This window comes from Bubalus bubalis, chromosome 5 (genome assembly GCF_019923935.1).
Source record: "Bubalus bubalis isolate 160015118507 breed Murrah chromosome 5, NDDB_SH_1, whole genome shotgun sequence".
NCBI lineage: Eukaryota > Metazoa > Chordata > Mammalia > Artiodactyla > Bovidae > Bubalus > Bubalus bubalis.
In genome coordinates this window covers 19721602-19747733 of record NC_059161.1, presented here as the reverse complement: position 1 = coordinate 19747733, position 26132 = coordinate 19721602, and the positions used below count along the sequence as shown (strand labels likewise).

The 26132-nt window shown below is 37.3% G+C and overlaps 1 protein-coding gene across 4 annotated transcripts in view; it reads left to right on the top strand.

The window, feature by feature from the left end:
- CEP350 (centrosomal protein 350) overlaps positions 1–26132 on the top strand; it is a 159682-nt gene that overhangs the window by 76958 nt on the left and 56592 nt on the right. For all 4 annotated transcript variants that reach the window (XM_006048586.3, XM_006048584.3, XM_006048585.3 and 1 more), the window contains 8 exons: positions 4527–4637; positions 5105–5245; positions 9082–9218; positions 10018–10140; positions 13405–13574; positions 20989–21185; positions 21815–21999; positions 22467–22554. In XM_006048586.3, coding sequence (XP_006048648.2) covers positions 4527–4637; positions 5105–5245; positions 9082–9218; positions 10018–10140; positions 13405–13574; positions 20989–21185; positions 21815–21999; positions 22467–22554 — 1152 coding nt within the window. The remainder of the gene's footprint in view (positions 1–4526; positions 4638–5104; positions 5246–9081; positions 9219–10017; positions 10141–13404; positions 13575–20988; positions 21186–21814; positions 22000–22466; positions 22555–26132) is intronic.

Sequence of the window (26132 nt, the reverse complement as noted above, 5' to 3'; positions counted from 1 at the left end):
AAAAAAAAAACTGAGGTGACATTTGCATATAATAAAATACACAGATTTTAAGTGTATAATTTTATGAATTTTGAGCATGTAACAACCACTTTAATCAAAATGTATTACACTTTTATCACTCCAGAAGGTTCACCCAGGCCCCTTTTCAGTTGATCTCACCACCCAGAGGCAATTAGTATTCTGATTCATATCACCATAGTTTATTTCTGCCAGTTCTAGAACTTCATAAAATGGAAGTATACTTTGTAATGTGTTGTGTTTAGTTTATTTTATGCAGCATAACATTTTTAAGATTGATCCATTTTGTTGCATGTATGGTGCTTTTGGTTTTTTTGCTGAGTAACATTCCACTGATGATTATATCACTTATATTTATCCATTTAAATTCATTTGGATGAATTTAAATGGATAAATATTTAAATGGATGAATGGATAAAATTCATTTATCCATACTCTTGTTGGTGTACATTTGTATTATTTCCAGATTTTGGCTATCATAAATATTCCTGCTGTGAAATTTTTTTTTCCAATTCTCTGTGTACGGTACAAAATTTTACTTTTCTTGCTTAAATACTTAGGAGTGTAATTGCTTGGGTTAAGTATATATTTATGAGAAAATGCCATTCTTTTTTCCAAAATAATTGTAACATCTTTTACTCTGATGGCAGTATATGAGAGTTCTAGTTGTGTTGTTTCTTTGCTGTTATTGTGTATTCTAGTCATTCTAGTGAGGGTGAGGTAGTATCTCATTATGATTTTTAATTTGCATTTCTTTTATGACTGATGAAATTGATCTTTTGGTATATTTATGATTCTTCTTGTATCTTCTTTTGTGAATATGTGAGCAAATCATTTGCCTCTTTCATAATTGGGATATTTGTCTTTTAATTATTGAGTTGTAGGAGTTCTTTATATGTTCTAGAACAAATCCTTTTCAGATATATCTCAAATATTGCTTTCCATCCTAGACTTGGGGTTTCCCTTATAGCTCAGTTGGTAGAGAATCCGCCTGCAGTGCAGGAGATCCCAATTCGATTCCTGGGTCACAAAGATCCACTGGAGAAGGGATAGGCTATCCACTCCAGTATTCTTGGGCTTCCCTTGTGGCTCAGCTGGTAAAGAATCTGCCTGCAATGCGGGAGACCTGGGTTTGGTCCCTGGGTTGGCAAGATCCCCTGGAGAATGGAAAGGCTACCCACTCCAGTATTCTGGCCTGGAGAATTCCATAGGCTCTATAGTCCATGGGGTTGCAAAGAGGTGGACATGACTGAGTGACTTTCACTTTCACTCACACCCTAGCCTTGCCTTTTCATTTTTTTAAACTCTGTTTTTTGAAGAGCAGAAGATTTTAATTTTGATGAAGTCTAGTTTTTAATTTTTTTCTTTTATGGGTAGTGCTCTTTGTGTTCTAAGAAATCTTTGCTTACCCTAAGATATTAAGATACTCTAACAAAGATATTCTTTTATGTTTTTCCCCAAAACTTTATAGTTTTGCCTTTATATTTAAGTGTGTGAGCTATTTCAAGTTAATTAAGAATTGTGAGAAATGGGTCAAAGTTAATCCTTTCTGTCCCATTCAGATGTTTGGTTGTACTAGCACCATTTTCTTAAATTACCTTGACACCTTTATCAACAATTAAGTAATCATATATGTGTTGTTCTACTTTTGCATTCTGTTCTTTTCCATTGACCTATTTGTCTAGTACCATACTGTTTTACAATAACTTCAGAGTGAGTCTTTTGTCTTCTTTCTTTTATTTTTTTCAGTTAAAATTTTTTTATTGGAATATAGCTGATTTACAGTGTTCTGTTTCAGGTGTACAGCAAAGTGAATCAGTTATACATATGCATATATCCACTCGTTTTTAGGTTCTTTTCCCGTTTAGGCCATTACAGTTCATTGAGTAAAGTTCCCTGTGCTATGCAGTGGGTCTTTATTAGTTATTTAATTATCTATTTTATATATAGTGGTGTGTGTATGTTAATCCCAATCTCCAAATTTATCCCTCTCTCCCATAGTGGGTCTTGAAATCAGGCTGTAATTACTCCAGTTTTGTTCTTTCCCAAGATGATTTCAACTTTTCTTTGTTTTTTCTATCTGACTTCTAGAATCAGTTTGTCAGGTTCTACCACAGTTTTTTAAAAGCCTGGTGTAATTTTGATTTGAATGACATTGAATCTGCAGATCAGTTTGGGAAGAATTCACATCTTAACAGTGTTGCATCTTGTAGTTCATGAACATAATATCTTTCTCTGTTTGTTTAGGTTTTTAAGATATTTCTCTCAACTGTAATTTTCAGTGTAGAGATGTTACACTTTTTAAAAGTTATTCTTAAATTTTATGTCTTTTTGATGATAAATCTTTTTTTTTATTTTCAGTTTCATTTTCTAGTTCCATCTTAAAATATCTAGATAGTTTTTTTGAGTGGAACTATTCAGCCTTCCTTCACTCCTCCCAATAAATAACAACAGTGCTGTCCATTCATTGTGACAGTAAAAGCTCCCCAGACACTTGTAAATGCTCACTGGCAGACAGTGGAGAGGAGCTAATTCCATCTTTGTTAAAAATCACTGGATTGAGAAATGGCCCTTTTGCAGCTGCCATCTTTTCCTTGAAATCTGAACCACTGATACTATGTAGTATTTTAGGGATTTATTATAACTCTGGGTTTCCACATATGGCCAGGGCATTGTATGACTTCATTTGTAAACTTACCACCTTTAGAGAACCTATATTATTTAGCACCATTCTAGAAGAGATGATAATATATAAATTTATAGATAGCATCATATGGAATCATTGTAAGAAAGTGTTAAAAAGGAGACCTTTGGGGGTGACGTTTTAATGAAGCTGCTCCTTCAAAGTCAAAGGAGTCATAAAATTGTGACTTATGAAGCATTATTTTTATTTTTACATGTAGGATGTTTTAATGTCCTCCAAAGAGTTGCCTGTACCTTTTGTTTTAAACAAGCTTTTTGATATCAGTTCTTAGTTCTGTATGCCTTGGAAATTTTTTTCTATTATATTATTTGACAAACAGGTGGTGGTCACTAAATACTTTAAGATCAGATCAGATCAGTCGCTCAGTCATGTCCGACTCTTTGCGACCCCATGAATCGCAGCACGCCAGGCTTCCCTGTCTATCACCAACTCTCGGAGTTGACTCAGACTCACGTCCATCGAGTCAGTGATGCCATCCAGCCATCTCATCCTCTGTCGTCCCCTTCTCCTCCTGCCCCCAATCCCTCGCAGCATCAGAGTCTTCTCCAATGAGTCAACTCTTCGCATGAGGTGGCCAGAGTACCGGAGTTTCAGCTTTAGCATCATTCCTTCCAAAGAAATCCCAGGGCTGATCTCCTTCAGAATGGACTGGTTGGATCTCCTTGCAGTCCAAGGGACTCTCAAGAGTCTTCTCCAACACCACAGTTCCAAAGCATCAATTCTTCGGCGCTCAGCCTTCTTCACACTCCAACTCTCACATCCATACATGACCACTGGAAAAACCATAGCCTTGACTAGACGAACCTTTGTTGGCAAAGTAATGTCTCTGCTTTTGAATATGCTATCTAGGTTGGTCATAACTTTCCTTACAAGGAGTAAGCGTCTTTTAATTTCATGGCTGCAGTCCCCATCTGCAGTGATTTGGGAGCCCAGAAAAATAAAGTCTGACACTGTTTCCACTGTTTCCCCATCTATTTCCCATGAAGTGATGGGACCAGATGCCATGATCTTAGTTTTCTGAATGTTGAGCTTTAAGCCAACTTTTTCACTCTCCACTTTCACTTTCATCAAGAGGCTTTTTAGTTCCTCTTCACTTTCTGCCATAAGGGTGGTGTCATCTGCATATCTGAGGTTATTGCTATTTCTCCCAGCAGTCTTGATTCCAGCTTGTGTTTCTTCCAGTCCAGCGTTTCTCATGATGTACTCTGCATATAAGTTAAATAAACAGGTGACAGTATACAGCCTTGACGTACTCTTTTTCCTATTTGGAACCAGTCTGTTGTTCATGTCCAGTTCTAACTGTTGCTTCCTGACCTGCATACAAATTTCTCAAGAGGCAGATCAGGTGTTCTGGTATTCCCATCTCTTACAGAATTTTCCACAGTTTATTGTGATCCACACAGTCAAAGGCTTTGGCATAGTCAATAAAGCAGAAATAGATGCTTTTCTGGAACTCTCTTTCTTTTTCCATGATCCAGCGGATGTTGGCAATTTGATCTCTGATTCCTCTGCCTTTTCTAAAACCAGCTTGAACATCAGGAAGTTCACAGTTCACATATTGCTGAAGCCTGGCTTGGAGAATTTTGAGCATTACTTTACTAGTGTGTGAGATGAGTGCAACTAAATACTTCAGATAAATAATAAATGGTTGATGTCTATGCTATTTACTCTCTTTCCTTTAGGCTCTCATGAGTTGCTTCAAAAGATTTGTGTTAGGAAAACAGCTTTCCATTTAATATAATTTCTGCATTAAAATAGTTTAGTATCTTAGAATTAATAGTTGATCATTTCTTTATTTCTGAAGGCACAGCAACAACGCCATGAAAGAGACTTGGCCCTTTTGAAGTTGAAGGCTGAACAAGAGGCTCTGGAATGTCAGCGACAATTAGAAGAAACCCGAAGCAAAGCAGCTCAGGTAGCTTCTTTTACAAATTTCTATCCTTGAAATCACTTTAGATTTCTTTTAATTTTACAGGAGGAAAAAGGAAAGATGTAAATAATAATGTTTTAGTACATTATCCCATGAGTTGATTTTATGCCATTTGACTCTAATAGCCACCTTGTGAAATTTAAGTAGTCAGGTCAAGATTTATCCTCAATTTAGAGAAATGGAAACGGAAGTACATGGTAGTTACTTGTCTGCAGACACATCAACTTGTAAACAGTGGAGTTAAGACTTAAACTTCAGCAGTGATTTTAAGATTCCAGATTTTAAACTCTAAATTTTAAGATGTAAAATCCAGATAGTCAAAGTTTGTCCCCCCCTGCCCCCCCCCGCCACAAAGCAGTTGATCCATGAAACTGATTTACATGTTAAAACTAATTTGGATAGGATGAGATTAGACATAAAGAAAGTTATCTTTCCCCCACTTTTATTAACAGGTCCATGCGGAATCATTACAGCAGGTGGTTAAGTCACAACGGGATTTGACTGAAGTCCTGCAGGAAGCAACATGTAAAATAGCCACTCAGCAAACAGAGACCGCTCGCCTGACCACAAATGCAGCACGCCAGATCTGTGAGGTAAGAGCCACTGACAGCACTTTTCCTTTAGGTCTTTTTAGTCAGCCTGAGTACCTTTGGTCTTAGCAGTAATGGGTCTCTAACATCTAGCAAATGCATGCTTTTAATAAGTGACTTTCAGTGAGGGCCATACCCTGTTGAAATGAGGCATCATTTATTGTAATGTGTTGTCCAGGTCAATGATACAGGGGCAAAATATGCAAAAGAACTCTATATTTTTTCCCCCTGAGTAATCTTTTTAAAAAGATTATGTAATGTATACTAATATATATTTACAATAATGTGTGTGTGTGTATATATATATTTACAATAATATGTATCCCTTTTAAGTATACAGTTTTATGATTTTTGACAAATATGGAGGTATAGGCATCTGTGTATATTTCTTATTCATTTATTTATGACTGTGCTGGGTCTTTGTTACTCTGTGCGGGCTTTTCTCTAGTTGTAGTGGACAGGAGCTACCCCATGCGGTGCATGGGCTTTTCATTGCATTGGCTTCTCTTGTTGCTGAGCACAGGCTCCAGGTATGCAGGCTTCGCTAATTGTGGCACCTGGATTCAGTAGTTGTGACTCCTGGGCTGTAGAACACAGGCTCAGTAGTTGTGGCACACAGGTTTAGTTGCTCCATAGCATGTGGGATCTTCCTGGACCAAGGATCGAACCTGTGTCTCTTACATTGGCAGGCACACTCTTTACCACTGAGCCCCAGGGAAGTCCTAGGTATATTTCTTTATCATATCTTTCTATCCCTATAAACACCACTATAATCAAGAAATATCCAGCACTCTTAAAAGTTCCCTCATGCTTTGCAGTCAGTCCCCAATCTGAGTCCCACATTTGTTTGGTATGTAGATGTTTCATTGTTATCCAGAGTGATATTAGTGTCTTTTTTTTTCCCTTAATTGTACCAAGTATAAACCCAGAAATAGTTTTACTGCTGTCTCTGTATAGGATATCATGATCTATACTATAAAGTTTCAGTTTATTTTAGCAGTTACTATTTAGGACTGTTTGTGAAATGATTCTGTTATTAAAAAGCCATGAACCTGCTATATGTTGAGTACTTGGGGTTGTGCAAAAAAGTATAGAGTCTCTTCTCTCAAGAAATTTTAGGTTACAATTAACAAAGATTTTAAAAACACTTCAGTTTGTCAAAGCAATGATGGAGTTAACACCAAATGAATAATATATGGCAGTAATGGCTAAGAGTAGGGAAAATGTACTTCACATTATTGGTGAAGTTAGAAAATTCTAATTGAGTTTGCTTATTGAAGAAAGATTTAATTTTTGGTTTTAGTTAATTCAGTCACTCAGTCATGTCCAACTCTTTGAGACCCCATGGACTATAGTACGCCAGGCTTCCATGTCCATTACCAATTCCAGAGCTTGCTCAAACTCATGTCCATTGAGTTGGTGATGTCATCGAACGATGTCATCCTCTGTCACCCCCTTCTCCTCCCCCCTTCAGTCTTTCCCAGCATTAGTTCAGTTCAGTTCAGTTGCTCAGTCGTGTCTGACTCTTTGTGACCCCCTGAACCACAGCACGCCAGGCCTCCCTGTTCATCACTAACTCCTGGAGTCCACCCAAACCCATGTCCATTGGGTCGGTGATGCCATCCAACCATCTCATCCTCTGTTGTCCCCTTCTCCTAATGCTCTCAATCTTTCCCAGCATCAGGGTCTTTTAAATGAGTCAGCTCTTTGCATCAGGTGGCCACAGTATTGGAGTTTCAGCTTCAACATCAGTCCTTCCAATGAACATTCAGGACTGATTTCCTTTAGGATGGACTGGTTGGATCTCCTTGTAGTCCAAGGGACTCTCAAGAGTCTTCTCCAACACCACAGTTCAAAAGCATCAATTCTTCAGTGCTCAGCTTTCTTTACAGTCCAACTCTCACATCCATACATGACCACTGGAAAAACCATAGCCTTGACTAGACGGACCTTTGTTGACAAAGTAAGGTTTCTGCTTTTTAATATGCTGTCTAGGTTGGTCATAACTTTCCTTCCAAGGAGTAAGCGTCTTTTAATTTCATGGCTGCAGTCACCATCTACAGTGATTTTGGAGCCCAGAAAAAATAAAGTCAACCACTGTTTCCACTGTTTCCCCATCTATTTACCATCAGGGTCTTCTCTAATGAGTTGGTTCTTCCCATCAGGTGGCCGAAGTATTGGAGCTTCAGCATCAGTCCTTCCAGTGAATATTCAGGACTGATTTCCTTTAGATTGACTGATTTGATCTCCTTGCGGTCCAAGGGACTGTCAAGGGGCTTGTCCAAACCATCATTCAGAAGTATCAATACTTCAGCATTCAGCCTTCTTGGTGGTTCAACTCTCACATCTGTACATGACTGCTGAAAAAACCATAGCTTAGACTAGACAGACCTTTGTTGACAAAATAATGTATCTGCTTTTTGATATGCTGTCTAGATTTGTCATAGCTTTCCATCCAGGAGCAAGCATCTTTTAATTTCATGACTGCAGTCACCAACAGAAGTGATTTCAGAGCCCCCCAAAATAAAGTCTCTCACAGTTTCCATTGTTTCCCTATTTATTTGCCATGAAGTGATGGGACCGGATGCCATGATCTTAGTTTCTTCAATGTTGGGTCTTAAGCCAACTTTTTCACCGTCCTCTTTCACTTTCATCAAGAGGCTCTTTAGTTCCTCTTCACTTTCTGCCATAATAGTGGTGTCATCTGCATATTTGAGGTTATTGATATTTCCCCTGGCAAATTGATTTCAGCTTGTGCTTCATTCATCCCAGCATTTCACATGATTGTATTCTACATAAGTTAAATAAGCAGGGTGACAGTATACAGCCTTGATGTACTCCTTTGCCAATTTGGACCCAGTCTGTTGTTCCATGTCCAGTTCTAACTGTTGCTTCTTGACCTGCATATCGATTTCTCAGGGGGCAGGTCAGGTGGTCTGGTATTACCATCTATTTAAGGATTTTCCACAGTTTGTTGTGATCCAGGCTTTGGTGTAGTCAGTGAAGCAGAAGTAGATGTTTTTCTAGAACTCTGTTGGTTTTTTGATGATCCAGTGGATGTTGGCAATTTGATCTCTGGTTCCTCTGCCTTTTCTAAATCCAGCTTGAACATCTGGAAGTTTTCATTTCATGTAGTTTTGAAGCCTAGCTTGGAGAATTGTGAGCATTACTTTGCTAGTGTGTGAGATGAGTGCTGTTGTGGGGTAGTTTGAACATTCTTTGGTATTGGCTTACTTTGGGATTGAAATGAAAACTGACCTTTTCTAGTCCTGTGGCCTCTGCTGAGTTTTCCAGATTTGCTGGTATATTGAGCACAGCACTTTCACAGCATCATCTTTTAGGATTTGAAATTGCACAGCAGGAATTCCATCACCTCCACTAGCTTTGTTCATAGTGATGCTTCCTAAGGGCCACTTGACTTCAGGATATCTGGCTCTAGGTGAGAGATCACACCATTGTGGTTATCTGGGTCATTAAGATCTTTTTTGTATAGTTCTTCTGTGTATTCTTGCCACCTTTTCTTAATATCTTCTGCTTTTATTTATGTATTTATTTTTTGTTTACTGTGGCCTATTTTAGACTTGAAGACTTTCTGCTTAGTAATTCATAGATTGTTATAGTTAGATGAAACCTTAGAAATCCTGTGGTCTACCTCTGTTTATTTTATAAAGACGTGAAACTTCAAGAATCTAAATGACTTGCCCACAATATGTTACCTATTATGGTAGAATTTGCTTGCTTTCAATACAGTGATCTTTCCAAGACACTCTACTCTCTCTCATTTCTTCTGTGACATTACCTTTTTGCATCTTCTTTGCCTTCTGTCTGTTCATATTTAGATGGCGGAGTTGACTCGAACTCATATCTCAGATGCCATCACCGCTTCAGGAGCTCCCCTAGCAGCACTATATGATCACCAGCGGCAGCATGCTCCAGACTTTGTGAAACAACTAAGGACAAGAGCTGAAACAGATAGGTTAATATCCAGTCATTCAGCAAATATGTAATGAATATCTGTTATGTTCCAAGCACTGTTGTGGGTACTGAAAATATAGTTATGGGCATATAGTCTAGTGGGGAAGAGAGACATTAATCAAATGTTCCTTTAGGTGAGTAAGCGCAAATTAAGATAAGTATTATGAAAGAAAGGAACATTTATTTTTGAGATACACAACAAAGGAGTTTGAATAACATGGAAGTCAGAGAAGATTTTCCTGAGGAAGTAAAGCTAATGGTGAGATCTAGTGGATGAAAAGGAATCAGTGATATAAAGGAGATAAGGAATAGTCAGGTTAGTGCATGCAAAGGTGGAAAAGAAAGTGAAAGAACACCAAGAGACTGGAGGCAGAGGGCAAAAGGAGAAAGGTAGGAGATGATGCAGGAGTCAGATCGTGATAGAACTTGGCAGATCCTCTGGATTTTGGAGTTTATTCTAGGAGCAATGAGAAGTCGCTCAAGAGTTTTTTAGGCAGTGCTGGGTGATGTCATCATGTCTGTGTGTATATATTTTTTATATCAACTTTGTCTCTAGTTCATAGATTTTTTGTCTATTCACATTCATTGATAATTGAGGTGATTTGTGTTTATTTTGCATAGTAAATAGATATTCTTTAATGTGTTATATACTTTTCTATGAACAAATACCTTTCTCAAATAGTTTGTAACCCATATTTCATAATTTCTATTCAAGATTTTATCTAAATATTAACAGTATTTAAAATCTTTCTCTTATTTGAGACTTTAAATGTTTTAATCAATTTTTCTTTTCTTTGTAGGAAAAGTCAGTCTGGTTCACTTTCTCAGAGTAAAGAAGGAACCCTTGACTCTAAGCATCAGAAATTTTCCCCTTCATATGATAGTTATTCAGAGTCTTCAAGATACAAGAATCGTGATAGAAGGTGAAGACAGTTTGATTTAGTAAAGTTTGACAAATGGCTTAGACATTGCTTTTTTAAAATTCTTTTGTCTTATTTCTTTAAATGAAATAGTGTTTTCCCTTCTGTTCTGGCTTCCCTGATTTTTAGCCCATTTATGAAATAGTTGTTTCATGTAATAATATAGCTACCATTCCTTGACAATCTACTGTACAAGTACTGTAAGAATTGTTTTTCCTGCATTTACTCTTCACAACAACCTTCCAAGACAGATATTATTGTCCTTTTTTATGTAAGGGAACTAAGGATCATAGAGATGTTAAGAAACTTATCTACAATCACATAGCTAGTAGCACATCAAAAAATTGAACCATGATGTATCTGGCTTGAGAGTACACTGCTTTGCTGATATCCATATTTTTTGACATTACTGTATGTACTAATTTTTATCATTATGAAAGAAGATTAAATACTTTGTCATTGATACTTGATACTTGGTAACATCTGTAATTTTCAGTGATGGATCTATCCTTGGATTAAAAAGTTTTAGAGGCTACTTACCATCATTCCTAGAGATAGGATACCTATGTTATCAAAGTACACTAAAACCTCAATTTAAAATATTAAATCATGAGACTGAAAAATATGAAAATTAATGGGGATTAAGTACCAAGAGTTGTTAAGTACTTTCATACTTAATAACTGTTGTGTGGAACTGTTGTGTGGAAAAAGTGTCTGGAACTATGTGACTTTCATTTAACCTTCACTGACACTTAATTTAGGCCATCACCTGAGGTCCTGCAGTGGTCTCCTAATAGGTTTTCCTGTCCTTTAACCTTTCTATTCATTAACCACATGGCAACCAGAGTGATTGTTTGAAAATTTACAGCGGATTGGTTATTTACCTCTTTGAAACATCAGTGTTTCCTCAGAGCCGCTTAGTATAGCATGGAAGTCCCTTTGTACTTAAGCCTTTAGTCCATCTCCAGCTCTGTCACTTGGCATTTCCCCTCTTACCATATTTTACTAGTTCTAACTACTTCATTTCTCTAAGAGCCTTGCTCTCTTTGTCTCCTGTGCCATTACGTGCTGTCCCTTCTTTCTAGACCCTCCCTACTCCATTTTATTTACTATAGTTTTACTTCCCCTTTAAGAATCAGTATTAGCCCCTTGTCTGCTTTAGAGATCCCTTCTGTGTTTACCCACAGCAATCCAAGTGTAACTATTACAGCCATTACCAGCTTCTATATTCTTACTCCTTTACTTATTACTTGTAGACTAAACTTAGAGCTCTTTGAGGACTTCATTTTCATCACCCCCGCAATGAAACCCTATACCCATTAGCAGTCAGCTCGTATGTCCTTTCTTTCCCAACTTCTGGCAACAACTAATCTACTCTTTGTTTTCTATGGATTTTTGTCTATTTTGGATATTTCATATGAATAGCACCATTCAATAGGTGGCTCTTTGGAACTGGCTTCTTTGACTTAGCATAATGTTTTCAGAGTTCATCTATTATGTATCATACTTTCTATAGCCAGATAATCTATTGCATGGATGTCCCACATTTATCCATCAGTTGATGGACTTTAGGATTTTTTTCATTTTTTTTGCTCTTGTGAATGGTGCCACTGTGTACTGATTCATTCATGTACAAATTCTTGTGTGGATATATTTCATTTCTCTTGGGTATATACTTAGGAAAGGAATTGTAATTCTGTTTAACATCTTGATATGCCAAACTGTTTTCCAAAATAGCTGCTCCGTTTTACATTTTCACCAGGAATATAAAGATTTTCCACATCCTTATTAACACTTCTTGATAGGCTGATGAAGACTGTGTCATTCCTATATCCCTAGAGCTTAGCAATATGCCAAGTACATAGGTAGTCAGTCTACTACATGTTTATTGAGTGAATGATTGGCACATAACTGCTAAGTAGAAGAATTGAGATTAACCACATACCCTACTGATTCCAAAGCGCTTGTGGTCTCTTGCATTCTTTTACCTTATAGCTTTATTATACAATTTATCCTTTCAAAAACATTTATTAAGTCAGACAAATAATTATGTAATATTCTTATAAGTACCATCATAGAAATCTGAACACACAGTATAAACACAGAAAAAGAAGTGACTAAACCCTCTTTGAGAGTAGAGAAGGGGTCTACAAACAGTTTGCAGAAATGCTACTTCAACCGAGTCTTGAATTCATTAAGCACAGAGGAAAGGTAGGGCGTGTCACAGGAGGGAAATAGCTTATTCAGGGGACCTTAAAACTTGGCTCATGGTTGACTATGTATTTATATTTAGTGAATAGATAAAGTAAAGAAAGCAAAGAGGGAGGAAGGAAAATACTAAACTTTAAAACAAGTTCACTAAGCATTTGGAAACCCGAGGCTTAAAGTAAGGAGAAGGGCAGAGCTAATGATACAGACTTGAGGCTTACTCCAGATGATAGCAGTAGAAATTATAGATATGCATAAGATTGTCTAAGGAGGTATAGAGCATAAAGGAGAAAGAAACCAAAACCCTAAGAAGCACAATCATTTTAAGAAAAGATAGAAAAATTAAAAGGAAGTGAAAGAAATACCGGAAAACCTGCTAGGGAGGTAGGGAGAGAAGCAGAGGGGAGTAGAGTCAGGGAATATAAGAAAGGAGAGCCCTTTTATCATTTAATTTTGTTATTATTTCAAGCTTACAAAAGCATTGTAAGAATAATACAAATTTCCCAAATATCTTTCCTCCAGATTACTCTACTGTGTTAACATTTTACTACATTTGCTTAGCAAGTTTTTAAAGGAAGGAGATAAGAGATTCATATCACCTGATGTAGAAAAATAAATTATCTATTGGATGTGATAGTTAGAATTTAGATAGAGTTTACAAGAACAGTTCCAATAGAGCAGGTGGGAAATGAGGCAGGCTTCAATAAATTATGAGGTTGATGAAAAGTAAGGAAGTGAAAACAGCAAGTAGAAGCCCCTTTTCCCAGTAAATTGATTGATTTTAAAATGAAAGGCAAAAAGGGAATGAGAACCTGAGAATAGTGGTTCCCCATCATTACTATTTAAAAGTGAAACCTTCTCTTTTGCTACTCATCTTTTCTAAAATAGTTTCTTCTCAGACTTAGGTCTAAGTGGCATTTTTATGTTTTATATCTTTCATTGTTTCAAATCTTGATCATAAAGCACATTTCCTTGGCCAAATAAATTACTTTGAAATTATATCCATATTTTGTTGCCTTAATTTTTTTTCTCATTTGTTTCCATAATATGCCTAAACAGGAGTAGTAGTGGTAGCAGCCGTCAAGAAAGTCCTTCAGTTCCATCTTCTAAGGAAAATGAGAAGAAACATCATGGTGAAAAGATGGCGAGTTCTATTGATGAACAGGTTCAGACTGCTGCTGATGATTCTTTTCGAAGTGATAGTGTACCATCTCTTCCTGATGAAAAAGGTAACTTTGTTTGCACATATATGTGTAATTACTTATGTGGGGAGGCTTCTGAGCCCTTTGAGATATTTGTGACTGAGCTAATTAGTATAGTTAGAACATGGTGATATTATAGACAGGTTTCATGTTTGATATTAAATGTGTTCAGGTAAAACTGTTTCAAATGCACCATGCCTTGATGGTGCATTTATTAGTAACATTGCTAATATTTTACATGATTGTGTGTCATGATCCTAAAGGGAGGCAAAACTAAATCTAGGAGAATGTGCATGTGAATGGAAAATATATATTCAATACTGAAAAAAATTACTTTTCTCCTATTGTAGGTATGTAACATGACCATAAGAAGGAAAATACATGATTAGACCATAAATGATGATGCCGTCAGATATATTTATTAGAATAAACTCATTACCTAACTCCTCCTGCATCATAAACTAAATGTGTATACCTGTCAAATCAAGAATAGTAAATAATACAGCAAAGAAAATAAAATTTGGCAACAAATGGCACCTTTAAGACATTAAGTCAACAAATTAACAGACTTCATTTTTAGATATGCTCTTAAATAACTTTATTAAGCAGTGTTTTTGATTGATAGTCTAAAACTCTGTTCAAAGCAGGATGGGCTAGACAGTTTTTGGAAAGTAAGAAGAAAATATTTAAATTTATTCATCCTTTAAATATATTTTTTTGTAAATTTTATAGTGAGTATAAAATAGGGGTGCGTGCTAAGTCGCTTCAGTGGTGTCCGACTCTTTGCGACCCTGTGGACCATACCCTGAGGGGCTCCTCTGTCCATGGGATTCTCCAGGCAAGAATACTGGAATGGGTTGCCATTTCCTCCTCCAGGGGCTCTTCCCAACCCAGGGATCAAAACCAGTGTGTCTTGCATGTCTCCTGCATTGGCAGGTGGGTTCTTTACCACTGGGAAGCCCTAATATAGGGTATAGTAGTCTATAGTTATGGCAGCCCTAGCTGATTAATACAGATGTTGGTACCTAGAAGTGAGGTGCTGCTATACTTTAAGTGTGAAAGTGGCTTTGAAACTGGATAATGAGTAAAGGATAGAACAGTTTTGAGGTTCATGCAAAAAAAAGCTCACATTGCCCTGCAGAGATTATTGGTAGGAATATATATATATATATTAAAGGTGATTCTGATGGGGTCTAATAAAGGTGGAAATAAGGAACATCTTGGGCTTCCCTGATGACTCAGTGGTAAAGAACCCACCTGCCAACATCAAAGGCGTGGGTTCGATTCCTGGGTCAGGAAGATCCCTTGGAGAAGGAAATGGCAACCCATACCAGTATTCTTGCCTGTGAAATGCCATGGACAGAGGATCCTGGCAGGCTACGGTCCATGGGGTCGCAAAAGAGTTGGACACCACTTAGTGATTAAACAACAAAAAGGAACATGTTATTGGAAATTGGAAGAAAGACAGTCTTTGTTATAAAGTGGCAAAGAACTTAATTAAACTTGTTCTAGTGTTTGTGGAAGTTCAGTTCAGTTCAGTCACTCAGTCGTGTCCGACTCTTTGCGACCCCATGGACTGCAGCACTCCAGGCCTCCCTGTCCATCACCAACTCCCAGAGCCTACTCAAACTCATGTCCATCGAGTCAGTGATGCCATCCAACCATCTCATCCTCTGTTTCTCCTCCCGCCCTCAATCTTTCCCAGCATCAGGGTCTTTTCCAGTGAGTCAGTTCTTTGCATCAGGTGGCCAAAGTATTGGAGTTTCAGCTTCAGCATCTGTCCTTCCAATGAATATTCAGGGATGATTTCCTTTAGGATTGACAGGTTTGATCTCCTTGCAGTCCAGGGGACTCTCAAGAGTCTTCTCCAACACCATAGTTTAAAAGCAGCAATTCTTCAATGCTCAGCTTTCTTTTTGTCCACTCTCACATCCATACATGACTACTGAAAGAACCATAGCTTTGACTAGACAGACCTTTGTTGGTAAAGTAATGTCTCTGCTTTTCAGTATGCTGCCTAGGTTGGTCACAGCTTTTCTTCCAAGAAGCAAGCATCTTTTAATTTCATGGCTGTAGTCACCATCACCATCTACAATGATTTTGGAGCCCAGGAAAATAAAGTCTGCCACTGTTTCCGCTGTTTCTGCATCTATTTGCCATGAAGTAATGGGACCGGATGCCATGATCTTCGTTTTCTGAATGTTGGGTCTTAAGCCAACTTTTTCACTCTCCACTTTCACTTTCATCAAGAGGCTTTTTAGTTCCTCTTCACTTTCTGCCATAAGGGTGGTGTCATCTGCATATCTGAGGTTATTGATATTTCTCCCGGTAATCTTGATTCCAGCTTGTAACTTCATCCAGCCTGGCATTTCTCATGATGCACTCTGCATATAAGTTAAATAAGCAGCGTGACAAAATATAGCCTTGACATACTCCTTTCCTGAATTGGAACCAGTCTGTTGTTCCATGTCCAGTTCTAACTGTTGCTTCCTGACCTCCATACAGATTTCTCAGGAGGCAGGTCAGGTGGTCTGGTATTCCCATCTCTTTAAGGATTTTCCACGGTTTGTTGTGATCCACATAGTCAAAGGCTTTGGCATAGTCAATAAAGCAGATGTTTTTCTGAAACTCTGTTGGTTTTTTGATGATCTAGTGGATGCTGGCAATTTGATCTCTGGTTCCTCTGCCTTTTCTAAATCCAGCTTGAACATCTGGAATTTCATGGTTCACATACTGCTGAAGCCTGGCTTAGAGAATTTTGAGCATTACTTTGCTGGTGTGTGAGATGAGTGCAATTGTGCGGTAGTTTGAACATTGTTTGACATTGGCTTACTTTGGGATTGGAATGAAAACTGACCTTTTCCAGTCCTGTGGCCACTGCTGAGTTTTCCAGATTTGCTGGTATATTGAGTGCAGCACTTTCACAGCATCATCTTTTAGGCTTTGAAATAGCTCACCTTTGAAATAGCTCCATCACCTCCACTACTTTTGTTCATAGTTTTGCTTCCTAAGGCCCACTTGACTTCACATTCCAGGTTGTCTGACTGTAGGTGAGTGATCACACCATCGTGGTTATCTGAGTCATGAAGATCTTTTTTGTATAGTTCTATTGTGTATTCTTGCCACCTCTTCTTAGTATCTTCTGCTTCTGTTAGGTCCATACCGTTTCTGTCCTTTATTATGCCCATCTTTGCATGAAATGTTCCCTTGGAATCTCTAATTTTCTTGAAGAGATCTCTATCTAGTCTTTTCCTTTTTGTTGTTTTCCTCAATTTCTTTGCATTGATAGCTGAGCAAGGCTTTCTTATCTCTCCTTGCTATTGTTTGGAACTCTGCATTCAGATGGGTATATCTTTCCTTTTCTCCTTTGCCTTTAGCTTCTCTTCTTTTCTCAGCTGTTTATAAGGCCTCATCTGACAACCATTTGCCTTTTTGCATTTCTTCTTCTTTGGATGGTCTTGATCCCTGTCTCCTGTACAGTGTCACGAACCTCTGTCCATAGTTCTTCTGACACTCTATCAGATCTAATCCCTTGAATCTATTTGTCACTTCCACTGTATAATCATAAGGGATTTGATTTAGGTCATAACTGAATGGTCTATTGGTTTTACCTACTTTCTTCAATTTAAGTTTGAATTTGGCAATAAGGAGCTCATGATCTGAGCCACAATCAGCTCCCGGTCTTGTTTTTGCTGACTGTATAGAGCTTCTCCATCTTTGGCTGCGAAGAATATAATCAATCTGTTTTCGGTATTGACCATCTGGTGATGTCCATGTGTAGAGTTTTGTCTTGTGCTGTTGGAAGAGGGTGTTTGCTATGACCAGTGCGTTCTCTTGGCAAAACTCTGTTAGCCTTTGACCTGCCTCGTTTTGTACTCCAAGGCCAAATTTGCCTGTTACTCCAGGTAGCTCTTGACTTCCTACTTCTGCATTCCAGTCCCCTATAATGAAGATGACATCTTTTTTGGGTGTTAGTTCTAGAAGGTCTTGTAGGTCTTCATAGAACCATTCAGCTTCAGCTTCTTCAGCATTACTGGTTGAGGCATAGACTTGGATTATTGTTGTATTGGATGGTTTGCCTTGGAAATGAGCAGACATCATTCTGTCGTTTTTGAGATTGCATACAAGTACTGGATTTTGGACTCTCCTGTTGACCATGATAGCTACTCCATTTCTTCTAAGGGATTCTTGCCCACAGTAGTAGACACAATGGTCATCTGAGTTAAATTCACCCATTCCAGTTCATTTTAGTTCAGTGATTCCTAAAATGTCAGTGTTCACTCTTGCCATCTCCTGTTTGACCACTTTTAATTTGTCCTGATTCATGGACCTGACATTCCAGGTTCCTATGGAATATTGCTCTTCACAGCATTGGACTTTACTTCCATCACTAATCACATCCACAACTGTGTGGTGGTGTTGCTTTGGCTCCATTTCTTCACTCTTTCTGGAGTTATTTCTCCGCTCTTCTCCAGTAGCATATTGGGCACCTACCGACCTGAGGAGTTCATCTTTCAGTGTCATACCTATTTGCCTTTTCATACTGTTCATGGGGTTCTCAAGGCAAGAATACTGAAGTGGTTTGCCATTCCCTTCTCCAGTGGACCATGTTTTGTGGAAAGTGGAAATTAAAAGTGATGACCCTGGATATTTAGTTGAGGAGATTTCTAAGCAAAACATTGAAGGCCTGGCCTAATTTCTTCTTACAGCTTATGGTAAAATGTGAAAGAAGAAATAAATTGAAGGAATTATTAAACAAATAATTCAATTCAATTCAATTCAAAAAATGAACCGGAATTTGAAGATTTGGAAAATTCTCAGCCTGTGCATGTTGTAAAAAAAGGAGAAAGCGAGTTCCGGAGAGAACACTAAGGGCACAAGTAGACAGTTACTTCATAAACTGCCCATGGATTTAATCAGCCACCTCAGCATGTTCAGCTGAAGCCAGGAGTACACATGGGATTATATGAGCAGAGACACAACCAGTTTGGATTAAAGGGCAAGAGACAGGATGAAAAAGCAAAGCTTTCAGACTTCTGGGATTCTGTGGGACGAGACATAAGAGCTATCCAACAGTGAACATGCCTATAGAAGATTAAGGTGGCTAGAATTGATGGGGCAACCAAGATCCAAAGAAATTAAAACTCTGAAAAACTAATATGAGGAAGAAAACAAGAAAAAATCTAAGTCACTTTGGTTTGGCAATGATTTGTTAAATATAACACCAAAAGTACAATCCATGAAGGAAGAAATTGACAAGATGTACTTTATTAAAATTTTTTAAATTCTGCTCTATGAGAGAGATTATTAAGATAATGAAAAATCACAGACTGTTAAAAAATATTTGTACAAAAACACATATTTGATAATAGACTTATATCCAGAGTACATAAAAGACTCTTAAAACTCAACAGGAAAATCAGCAACCCAGTTAAAAAATATGCAGAGATCTAAACAGATACTTCATTGAAGAAAACATACAAATGAAAATTAAAATCTCAGTGAGATAGTGTAACTTGCTTATCAGAATGACTGAAATCCAAAAAAACAACAAATTGGTGGCAAGGGTCCTGGGCACCAGGAACTTGAATTCATCACTGATGAGAATGTAAAATGACATGGTGCCTCGGGATGACATATTCACAGTATATTTAATAATGACCCAGTAGTCATATGCCTAGATATTTACCTAGTGATCTGAAAGCTTAAGTCCACACAAAAATCTGTATGTTTAACGTTCATGGCATCGTTATTCACAATTGCTAAAAAACTGGAAGTAATCAAGATGTCTCATGAGGGGAATGGATAAACAAACTGCTAAATCTAGGCAGTAGAATACTGTTCAGCAAGGAACAATTTGATTCATGGACCAACACGAATCAATTTTAAGTGAATTTTACTGAGTGCAGTTAGCAAGCCCCCAAATTATATATATTGTATGATTCCATTTATATGACATTCTGGAAAAGGCCAAACTATAGGGGTGGAAAACAGATTAATATTTCCCAGGTATCAAGTGGAAGACAAAGTGTTAGACTACACAGAGATGCACAGAAGAACTTGTAGTGTGAAACAGCTGTTACGTAATAAGGTATTGTGTGTTCAGCATGTACTGTCTGATGTGCATTTGTCAAAACCCTAAAACTGTACATTACAAAGAGTAAGCTTTAACATATGCAAACTAAAGACACACACACCAACCAGGATGTTGGAATGGGGAGGTCCCAGGATGGAATGTCTATGACAAATCAACCTAACTGCAGTACAAATGAATAGCATAACCACACTGAAGGGGTGGGGTTGGAGGGAAAAGGAGCTGGCCCAGATAAGTTTGGAAAATGGTATTTTCCAGTAGGAATTGTAAGCTTAAATACAAAAGAAATAGTATAAAAACTCTGTATTCTAGTTGGTAAGTTTGTTTTTTACAGATGGACAGTTTACAGTTGTTTACATATCTGATGGGGTTGAACAGATAAGTAAATGGATGTTAAATTGTGGGAAATAGATTTCTCAGTGTTGGAGATAGAAATTATAGACATACAAGAAAGGAAGACTAGAATGAATCCTGTGATACAGGATTAGAGTCAGAAACATCAGTATGGATTATGTTTGGATGGGTGGATAGATACAGGAACGTGTATGTGTGTATGTAGATGGGTTGGTATACCTGCAGTTATTAATATTACTTGACTCTCTCCACTGAGAGTGAAGAGAGAAGCTCTGTCCACTGAGAGAGAGTGGAGAAGCAACAATGTCCTAGTAGTTATAAGGACAACCATGCCAAGATTGTGGTTTCTAAATATTCTCCAATAAAAGAAACCAGAGCTCTTTGGAGAAATGACTGACTCTAGGACTATACAGGGAAAATATGAAGTGAAAGAAAGGATTGAAGGGCAGGGGGAATGTCAAAGGCGCACAGGAACCAACCTAAAAGAGCTGTTATGTTTTTAATTAAGCATGGGATTGAGGAATTTCTAAAAATTTTTTCATTTGCATTTCTTTAACTTCTAGTCATGTTAATCTTTTTTAAAAAACTTAATTTTGGCCATTAATATTTCCTTTGTGAAGCATCATATCATGGTAATTTTTCATTTTTCTGTAGGGGTATTTGTTGTTTCAGGGGTATTTGTGGTATCAGTTGTGTCCAACTCTGTGACCCCATTGACTGGTTTTCTGATTGATTTATAAGAGCTCTTTATATATGAAGTACATTACACTTTTGCCATATTTCTTGTACTAGTATTTTTAGATAGTTTAGGTTTTTTTCTGTTTCTTGTTTGTAAAGTGAGTGAATTTTGCTTATTATTCCATGCCTATTAATAATTAGTGTTCACTTCTTTAATTTGTTAGATGGTCCTGTAAAGATACAACAGGGGCTACTAATTGAATATCTACTGAAACTTTTGTAATGATAACGTCTACTTGCTCCATATTCTTTTAGATTCAACTTCTGTTGCAACAGAATATTCCCTGAAATTTGATGAATCCATGACAGAAGATGAAATAGAAGAAAAATCATTTCGATCTTTACTACCTTCTGAGAGTCATCGCAGATTTAACATGGAAAAGAAAAGAGGCCATCATGATGACTCTGATGAAGAAACTTCTCCAGAAAAGACTACCCTGTCCTCTGCCAAGGTGTGTTTCAGTTTACCTGTGGAGATACTTCATATATAGTTATGGATATGCTCTCTCAAAGGTGTGAAGTATCATTTTGTATTTGAACTCAGTTGTCAGCTACCAGAATATTTTTCCTAAGGTACAAATTTTGGGTTTTTTTGGGGGGGGGGGGGGGGGGAGTATAGAATTTAGCTTTTCTTTCCTTATAAAGTAGCTTAACAAACATATTCCTCAAAATAATACATAGGACCTTTGAGGATGTGAGCCAGAGTTATGTCTTGAGCTTTTTCATTCACTTCAGTCTTAACAACACTTTATTCCATTTAAAAAATTGCATTTATATAATCCTTCTTATGAAATTTTAAGCCTTTGGGATAACAGGGACAAATTCTTACCATCTTTACATCTCTGGGACAGTGCCTGACTTATTCTAGTTATTTGTTAAAATTTTATTGGGTAAATAAATTAGAAGTTGAGTGTTACTTTCTCTCTCATGTGCCTTTTTTTTGAAGAATGTTCTTTAACATGGTTGGCAGCCTTTTTATATACATAATTTATTTTTATAAGTGCACACCTCTTTTAATGAAGTTAATTAAGTTCCAAAAGGTATATACAGTGATCAAGATGACTTAAACTCTCTAACTCAGGAGCTGAGCATGCCATTCTCAGGAGGACAGGACAGCTTTTCTAAATTTACTATGGAGATGGTTCGACAATATATGAAAGAAGAGGAAATGAGAGCAGCTCACCAGTCTTCACTCCTGCGTCTCCGTGAAAAGGCCTTGAAGGAGAAAACTAAAGCTGAACTAGCCTGGTTAGAGCATCAGAAAAAGTAAGTTCTTTCAATGAACATAATTTTGACTGTTCAGTTTCTCCTTTCATGAAATGCTTTGTTTTTAAAGATGTTTTTGTTTCCTCATTTAATTTGATCAACCTTGTTTCTCAGGCTAGAAGTATAGCAGTCATTGTTGAATCATGTTGCTTTCAAGACCTCCTACTCATATAACATTCTCTTTGTATTTCTTTCATCACTTAACTGACTCTTTTATTGTTATTTTATGCTTAATTACTTTGTTGTGTTATAGATTCTCAAAGCTATTCTATCTTTAAAGGACATAGTCTAAGATTTGCTTATATCACATATCCAATAAAATATTGGTTGGGATAGGAATTGTTGCATAAAGCAACTGTTTTCTACATTTGAAAATGTTAAATGATTTAAAAACTTTAAGGGGTTGAGAATTCTTGATATTAGAATAGGAATTTAAACTAATTTTGTCTCAATGGGAATGATTGCAGACATCTGCGAGATAAAGGTGAAGATGACAAAATGCCCCCACTCCGGAAGAAGCAGCGTGGTTTGCTCTTAAGGCTGCAGCAAGAAAAGGTATGTTAGGAAAACAAAGGGGACAAATTAGAGTGTGAAATCTATTATTTCGCCTAGTCTTTTTTTCTTATTATCTCATTGAAGGAGATTTAGTTGATATTAACCACTCGTTATGCCTACTACTATAATTACAAGAGTTGCTTAATGGCCTTATTTCTTCTAAATTAGGATTGTGCTTCACTGCTAACAGAGTACCGTATTAAGTCAAACCTGCTTTCATTTGCTGTGTAAAATATTGTACAATTGTGTTTTGATATGTGTATTTTAAAAATTATAATATTTGTGAGTCTAATTGGCTTAACTTTTTAGTCATTGTTTCCCTAAATAGACTTTTAAGATACATGAATTACAAATTGACAAATATTTAGGCTTAGTGGACCTAGCAGGACCTGGGATTTGAATCCTGGAGAGGCAGTGTAGTGTCATGGTTAAGAATTCAGGCTCTAGATTCAGATTGTTTGTTGTTGTTTAGTCACTGAGTCGTGTCCAATTCTTTGCAAGCCCCTGGACTGGAGCCCTCCAGACTCCTCTGTCCACTGGATTTCCTAGGTAAAAATATTGGAATGGATTGCCGTTTCTGTCTCCAGGGGATTTTCCCAACCCAGGGATTGACCCATAGTGACAGACAGATTCTTTACCACTAAGCCATCAGGGAAGCCCTAAATTCAGATTGCCTAGATTAAAATCCCAGATCTACCAATTATTAGTTTTATAATCTCGAAAAGTTACTTATCTGTGCCTCAGTTTCATTTTCTATAAACTGATCATAATAGTAATAACATACTTTGTTGTTGAGAGGAATAAATGAGTAATATATATAATAAATTTAGAACAGACCTTGGCACAAAGGTAAATGCTCAATAAATGTTAGTTGTTATTATTTGAATTCCAGCTTTGCCAGTTGCAAATGTGTAATCATGGTCAAGTTTAAGTAACTCTCTGAGACTTAGTCTCCCCATCTATTGAAGTGAGATTATATTTCATATGGTGGTTGTGAGGATTAAATGAGATAACATATATAAAATGTGTTTCACATTGCCTGGTAAGTATTTAATAAATTCTGCTGCTGCTAAGTCACTTCTGTCGTGTCCAACTCTGTGCGACCCCATAGATGGCAGCCCACCAGGCTCCGCCGTCCTTGGGATTCTCCAGGCAAGAACACTGGAGTGGGTTGCCATTTCCTTCTCCAGTGCATGAAAGTGAAAAGTGAAAGTGAAGTTGCTCAGTCGTGTCCGACTCTTCGCAACCCCATGGACTGCAGCCCACCAGGCTCCTCTGTCCATGGAACTTTCCAGGCAAGAGTACTGGAGTGGGTTGCTTAGTTTCCCTTTATTGACCTGTTAGCAGGTACTAGCTGCTATGTTGGATAGTCTATGAACTTAATCATTTGAGTCATATATTGGAATGTTACTTAAAAGTTTGTTTTTGTTTAACTTTGCCATAGAGGGAATTCCTTGGTGGTCCAGTGGTTAGGATTTGGTGCTTTTATTGCTGTGGTCCAGGTTTGGTCCCTGGTTGGGGAACTAAAATCCTACAAGCCACACAGCATGGCCCCACAAAAAAAATGTTCACCTGAGGAAGCATCACTGGTCATATGAAGTTGAAATACTTTTTTTTTAAAGATGTTATTTTTTTAATCCAAAAAAAAGGTTTTAAAGTAACTTAAATTCTCCCTTAGTTTAAATAAATAATTTTTTACAATATTACAGTAGCTTTCTCTTTGTAAAGCAGGAAGAAACTGAATTTACAAATAATTTCTCATTCCGTGGGCTTGTTTTCACTTTCTTGATACTATACTTTGAGGCACACAACTTTTAATTTTGGTGAATCTGTTATTTTATTGTATGCTTGCTGATACCAAATTTTACTTTCATTAGTTTGAAGATATACTTGTTTTACCTTCTTTTTTTTCCCATATTTTTTGGCCATGCTTTGTGGCATGCAGGATGTTAGTTCCTTGACCAGGCATCAAACCCATGGCCCCTGCAGCAGAAGCATGGTGTCTTAACCACTAGACCACAAGGACAGTCCCTTACCTTCATTTTTGAAGGATATTTTTAAGTAGGTATAGGATTATTTTCCTTTAACATTTTTAATGATTTCATTTTCCATTGTCTACTGCTTTCCTTTGTTCCCATGGAGACACAAGTTAATTCTTTCAGAGATTGCTTTTAAGATTTTTAAGAATTTGTCTCGGGAATTCCCTGGTAGTCCAGTGGTTAGGACTTGGCACTTCCACTGCCAGGGATTGGGTTCAGCCCCTTGTTGGGGAACTAAAATCCTGCAAGTCACACAGTGTGGCCAAAAAATAAAAACAAAAATTTGTCTTTGATTTTACAATGATTTTATATAGATTTACTGTGATGCACCTAGGTAGTTTTTTTTTGGGTTTTTTTTTTTAATATTGATACTATTAGAGTTTGCTGAGCTTCTTAAATCTATTGTCTGTATTATTTCATCAGTTTTTGAAAATTATCTCTTTAGGGTTTTGCACTGTGATATATACTGTTAAATCTATCCAATGAATTCTTAATTTGAATTTTTTTTAGTTCTCTAATACCTGTTTTGTTCTTTTTTATAGATTTTCATTCTTGTTGAAATTTTCTACCTTTTCATCTGTTTTTCTGTATTTTTCTATTATTTTTTGAACACATTATACATAGTTTTTTTAACTTGAAAGAAAAGTGAAAGTGAAGGTTGCTCAGTTGTGTCTGACTCTTTGTAGCCCCATGGACTATGCAGTCCATGGAATTCTCCAGGCCAGGATACTGGAGTGGGTAGCCTTTCCCTTCTACAGGGGATCTTCCAAACCCAGGGATCTAACCCAGGTCTCCCGCATTGCAGGTGGATTCTTAACCACCTGAGCCACCAGTGAAGCCCAAATATACTGGAGTGGTTAGCCTATCCCTTCTCCAGCAGATCTTCCCGACCCAGGAATCGAACGGGGGTCTCCTGTATTGGAGGAGGTTTCTTTATCAACTGAGCTACCAGAGGAGCCCACTTTTTTAACTCCCTTATCTCCAACTCCATCATTTGGACATTTGTGTGTCTACTACTATTGTCTGCTACTATTTTTTATTATCATACGATCCTTTTTCTTTGCATGCCAGTAATTTTTTTAAAATCAATGCTGGACAGTGTGTATAAATAACTGCAAAGGCTCCAAATGATGTTATCTTCACTTAGGATTTGTTTTTTCCTCTGCTATGCATTTGGAGTAGTCAGCTGTTCATTTTATTCCACTCAAGGGCTGAGCTGGGTTGGTATTGGGTTACAGTGTTGATAAGCCTTAGTCTCCTGCTTTGCATCAAGCCTAGGTTGTGACCCTGCAGGGATTTTAGCTAAAAGCCTGGTTAACTTTTTTTTTTTTTTTACCAGCACAAGAGACTATAGGATTTCTGCTGTGCTGTTGAGAGGTTTCTGGCTTAATTCCTTAGCCTTTTTGTCTATGCTACTTTAGAATTCGCAGATAATTTGAGGGGAAGACTGAGTTTGAAGGATTAAATCGGAAGTTTTAAGACAGGTTTAAGACTTAACTGTCTTAGGTCTCCAGTTTTTGTTTCTGAAGTTCTCTGTAG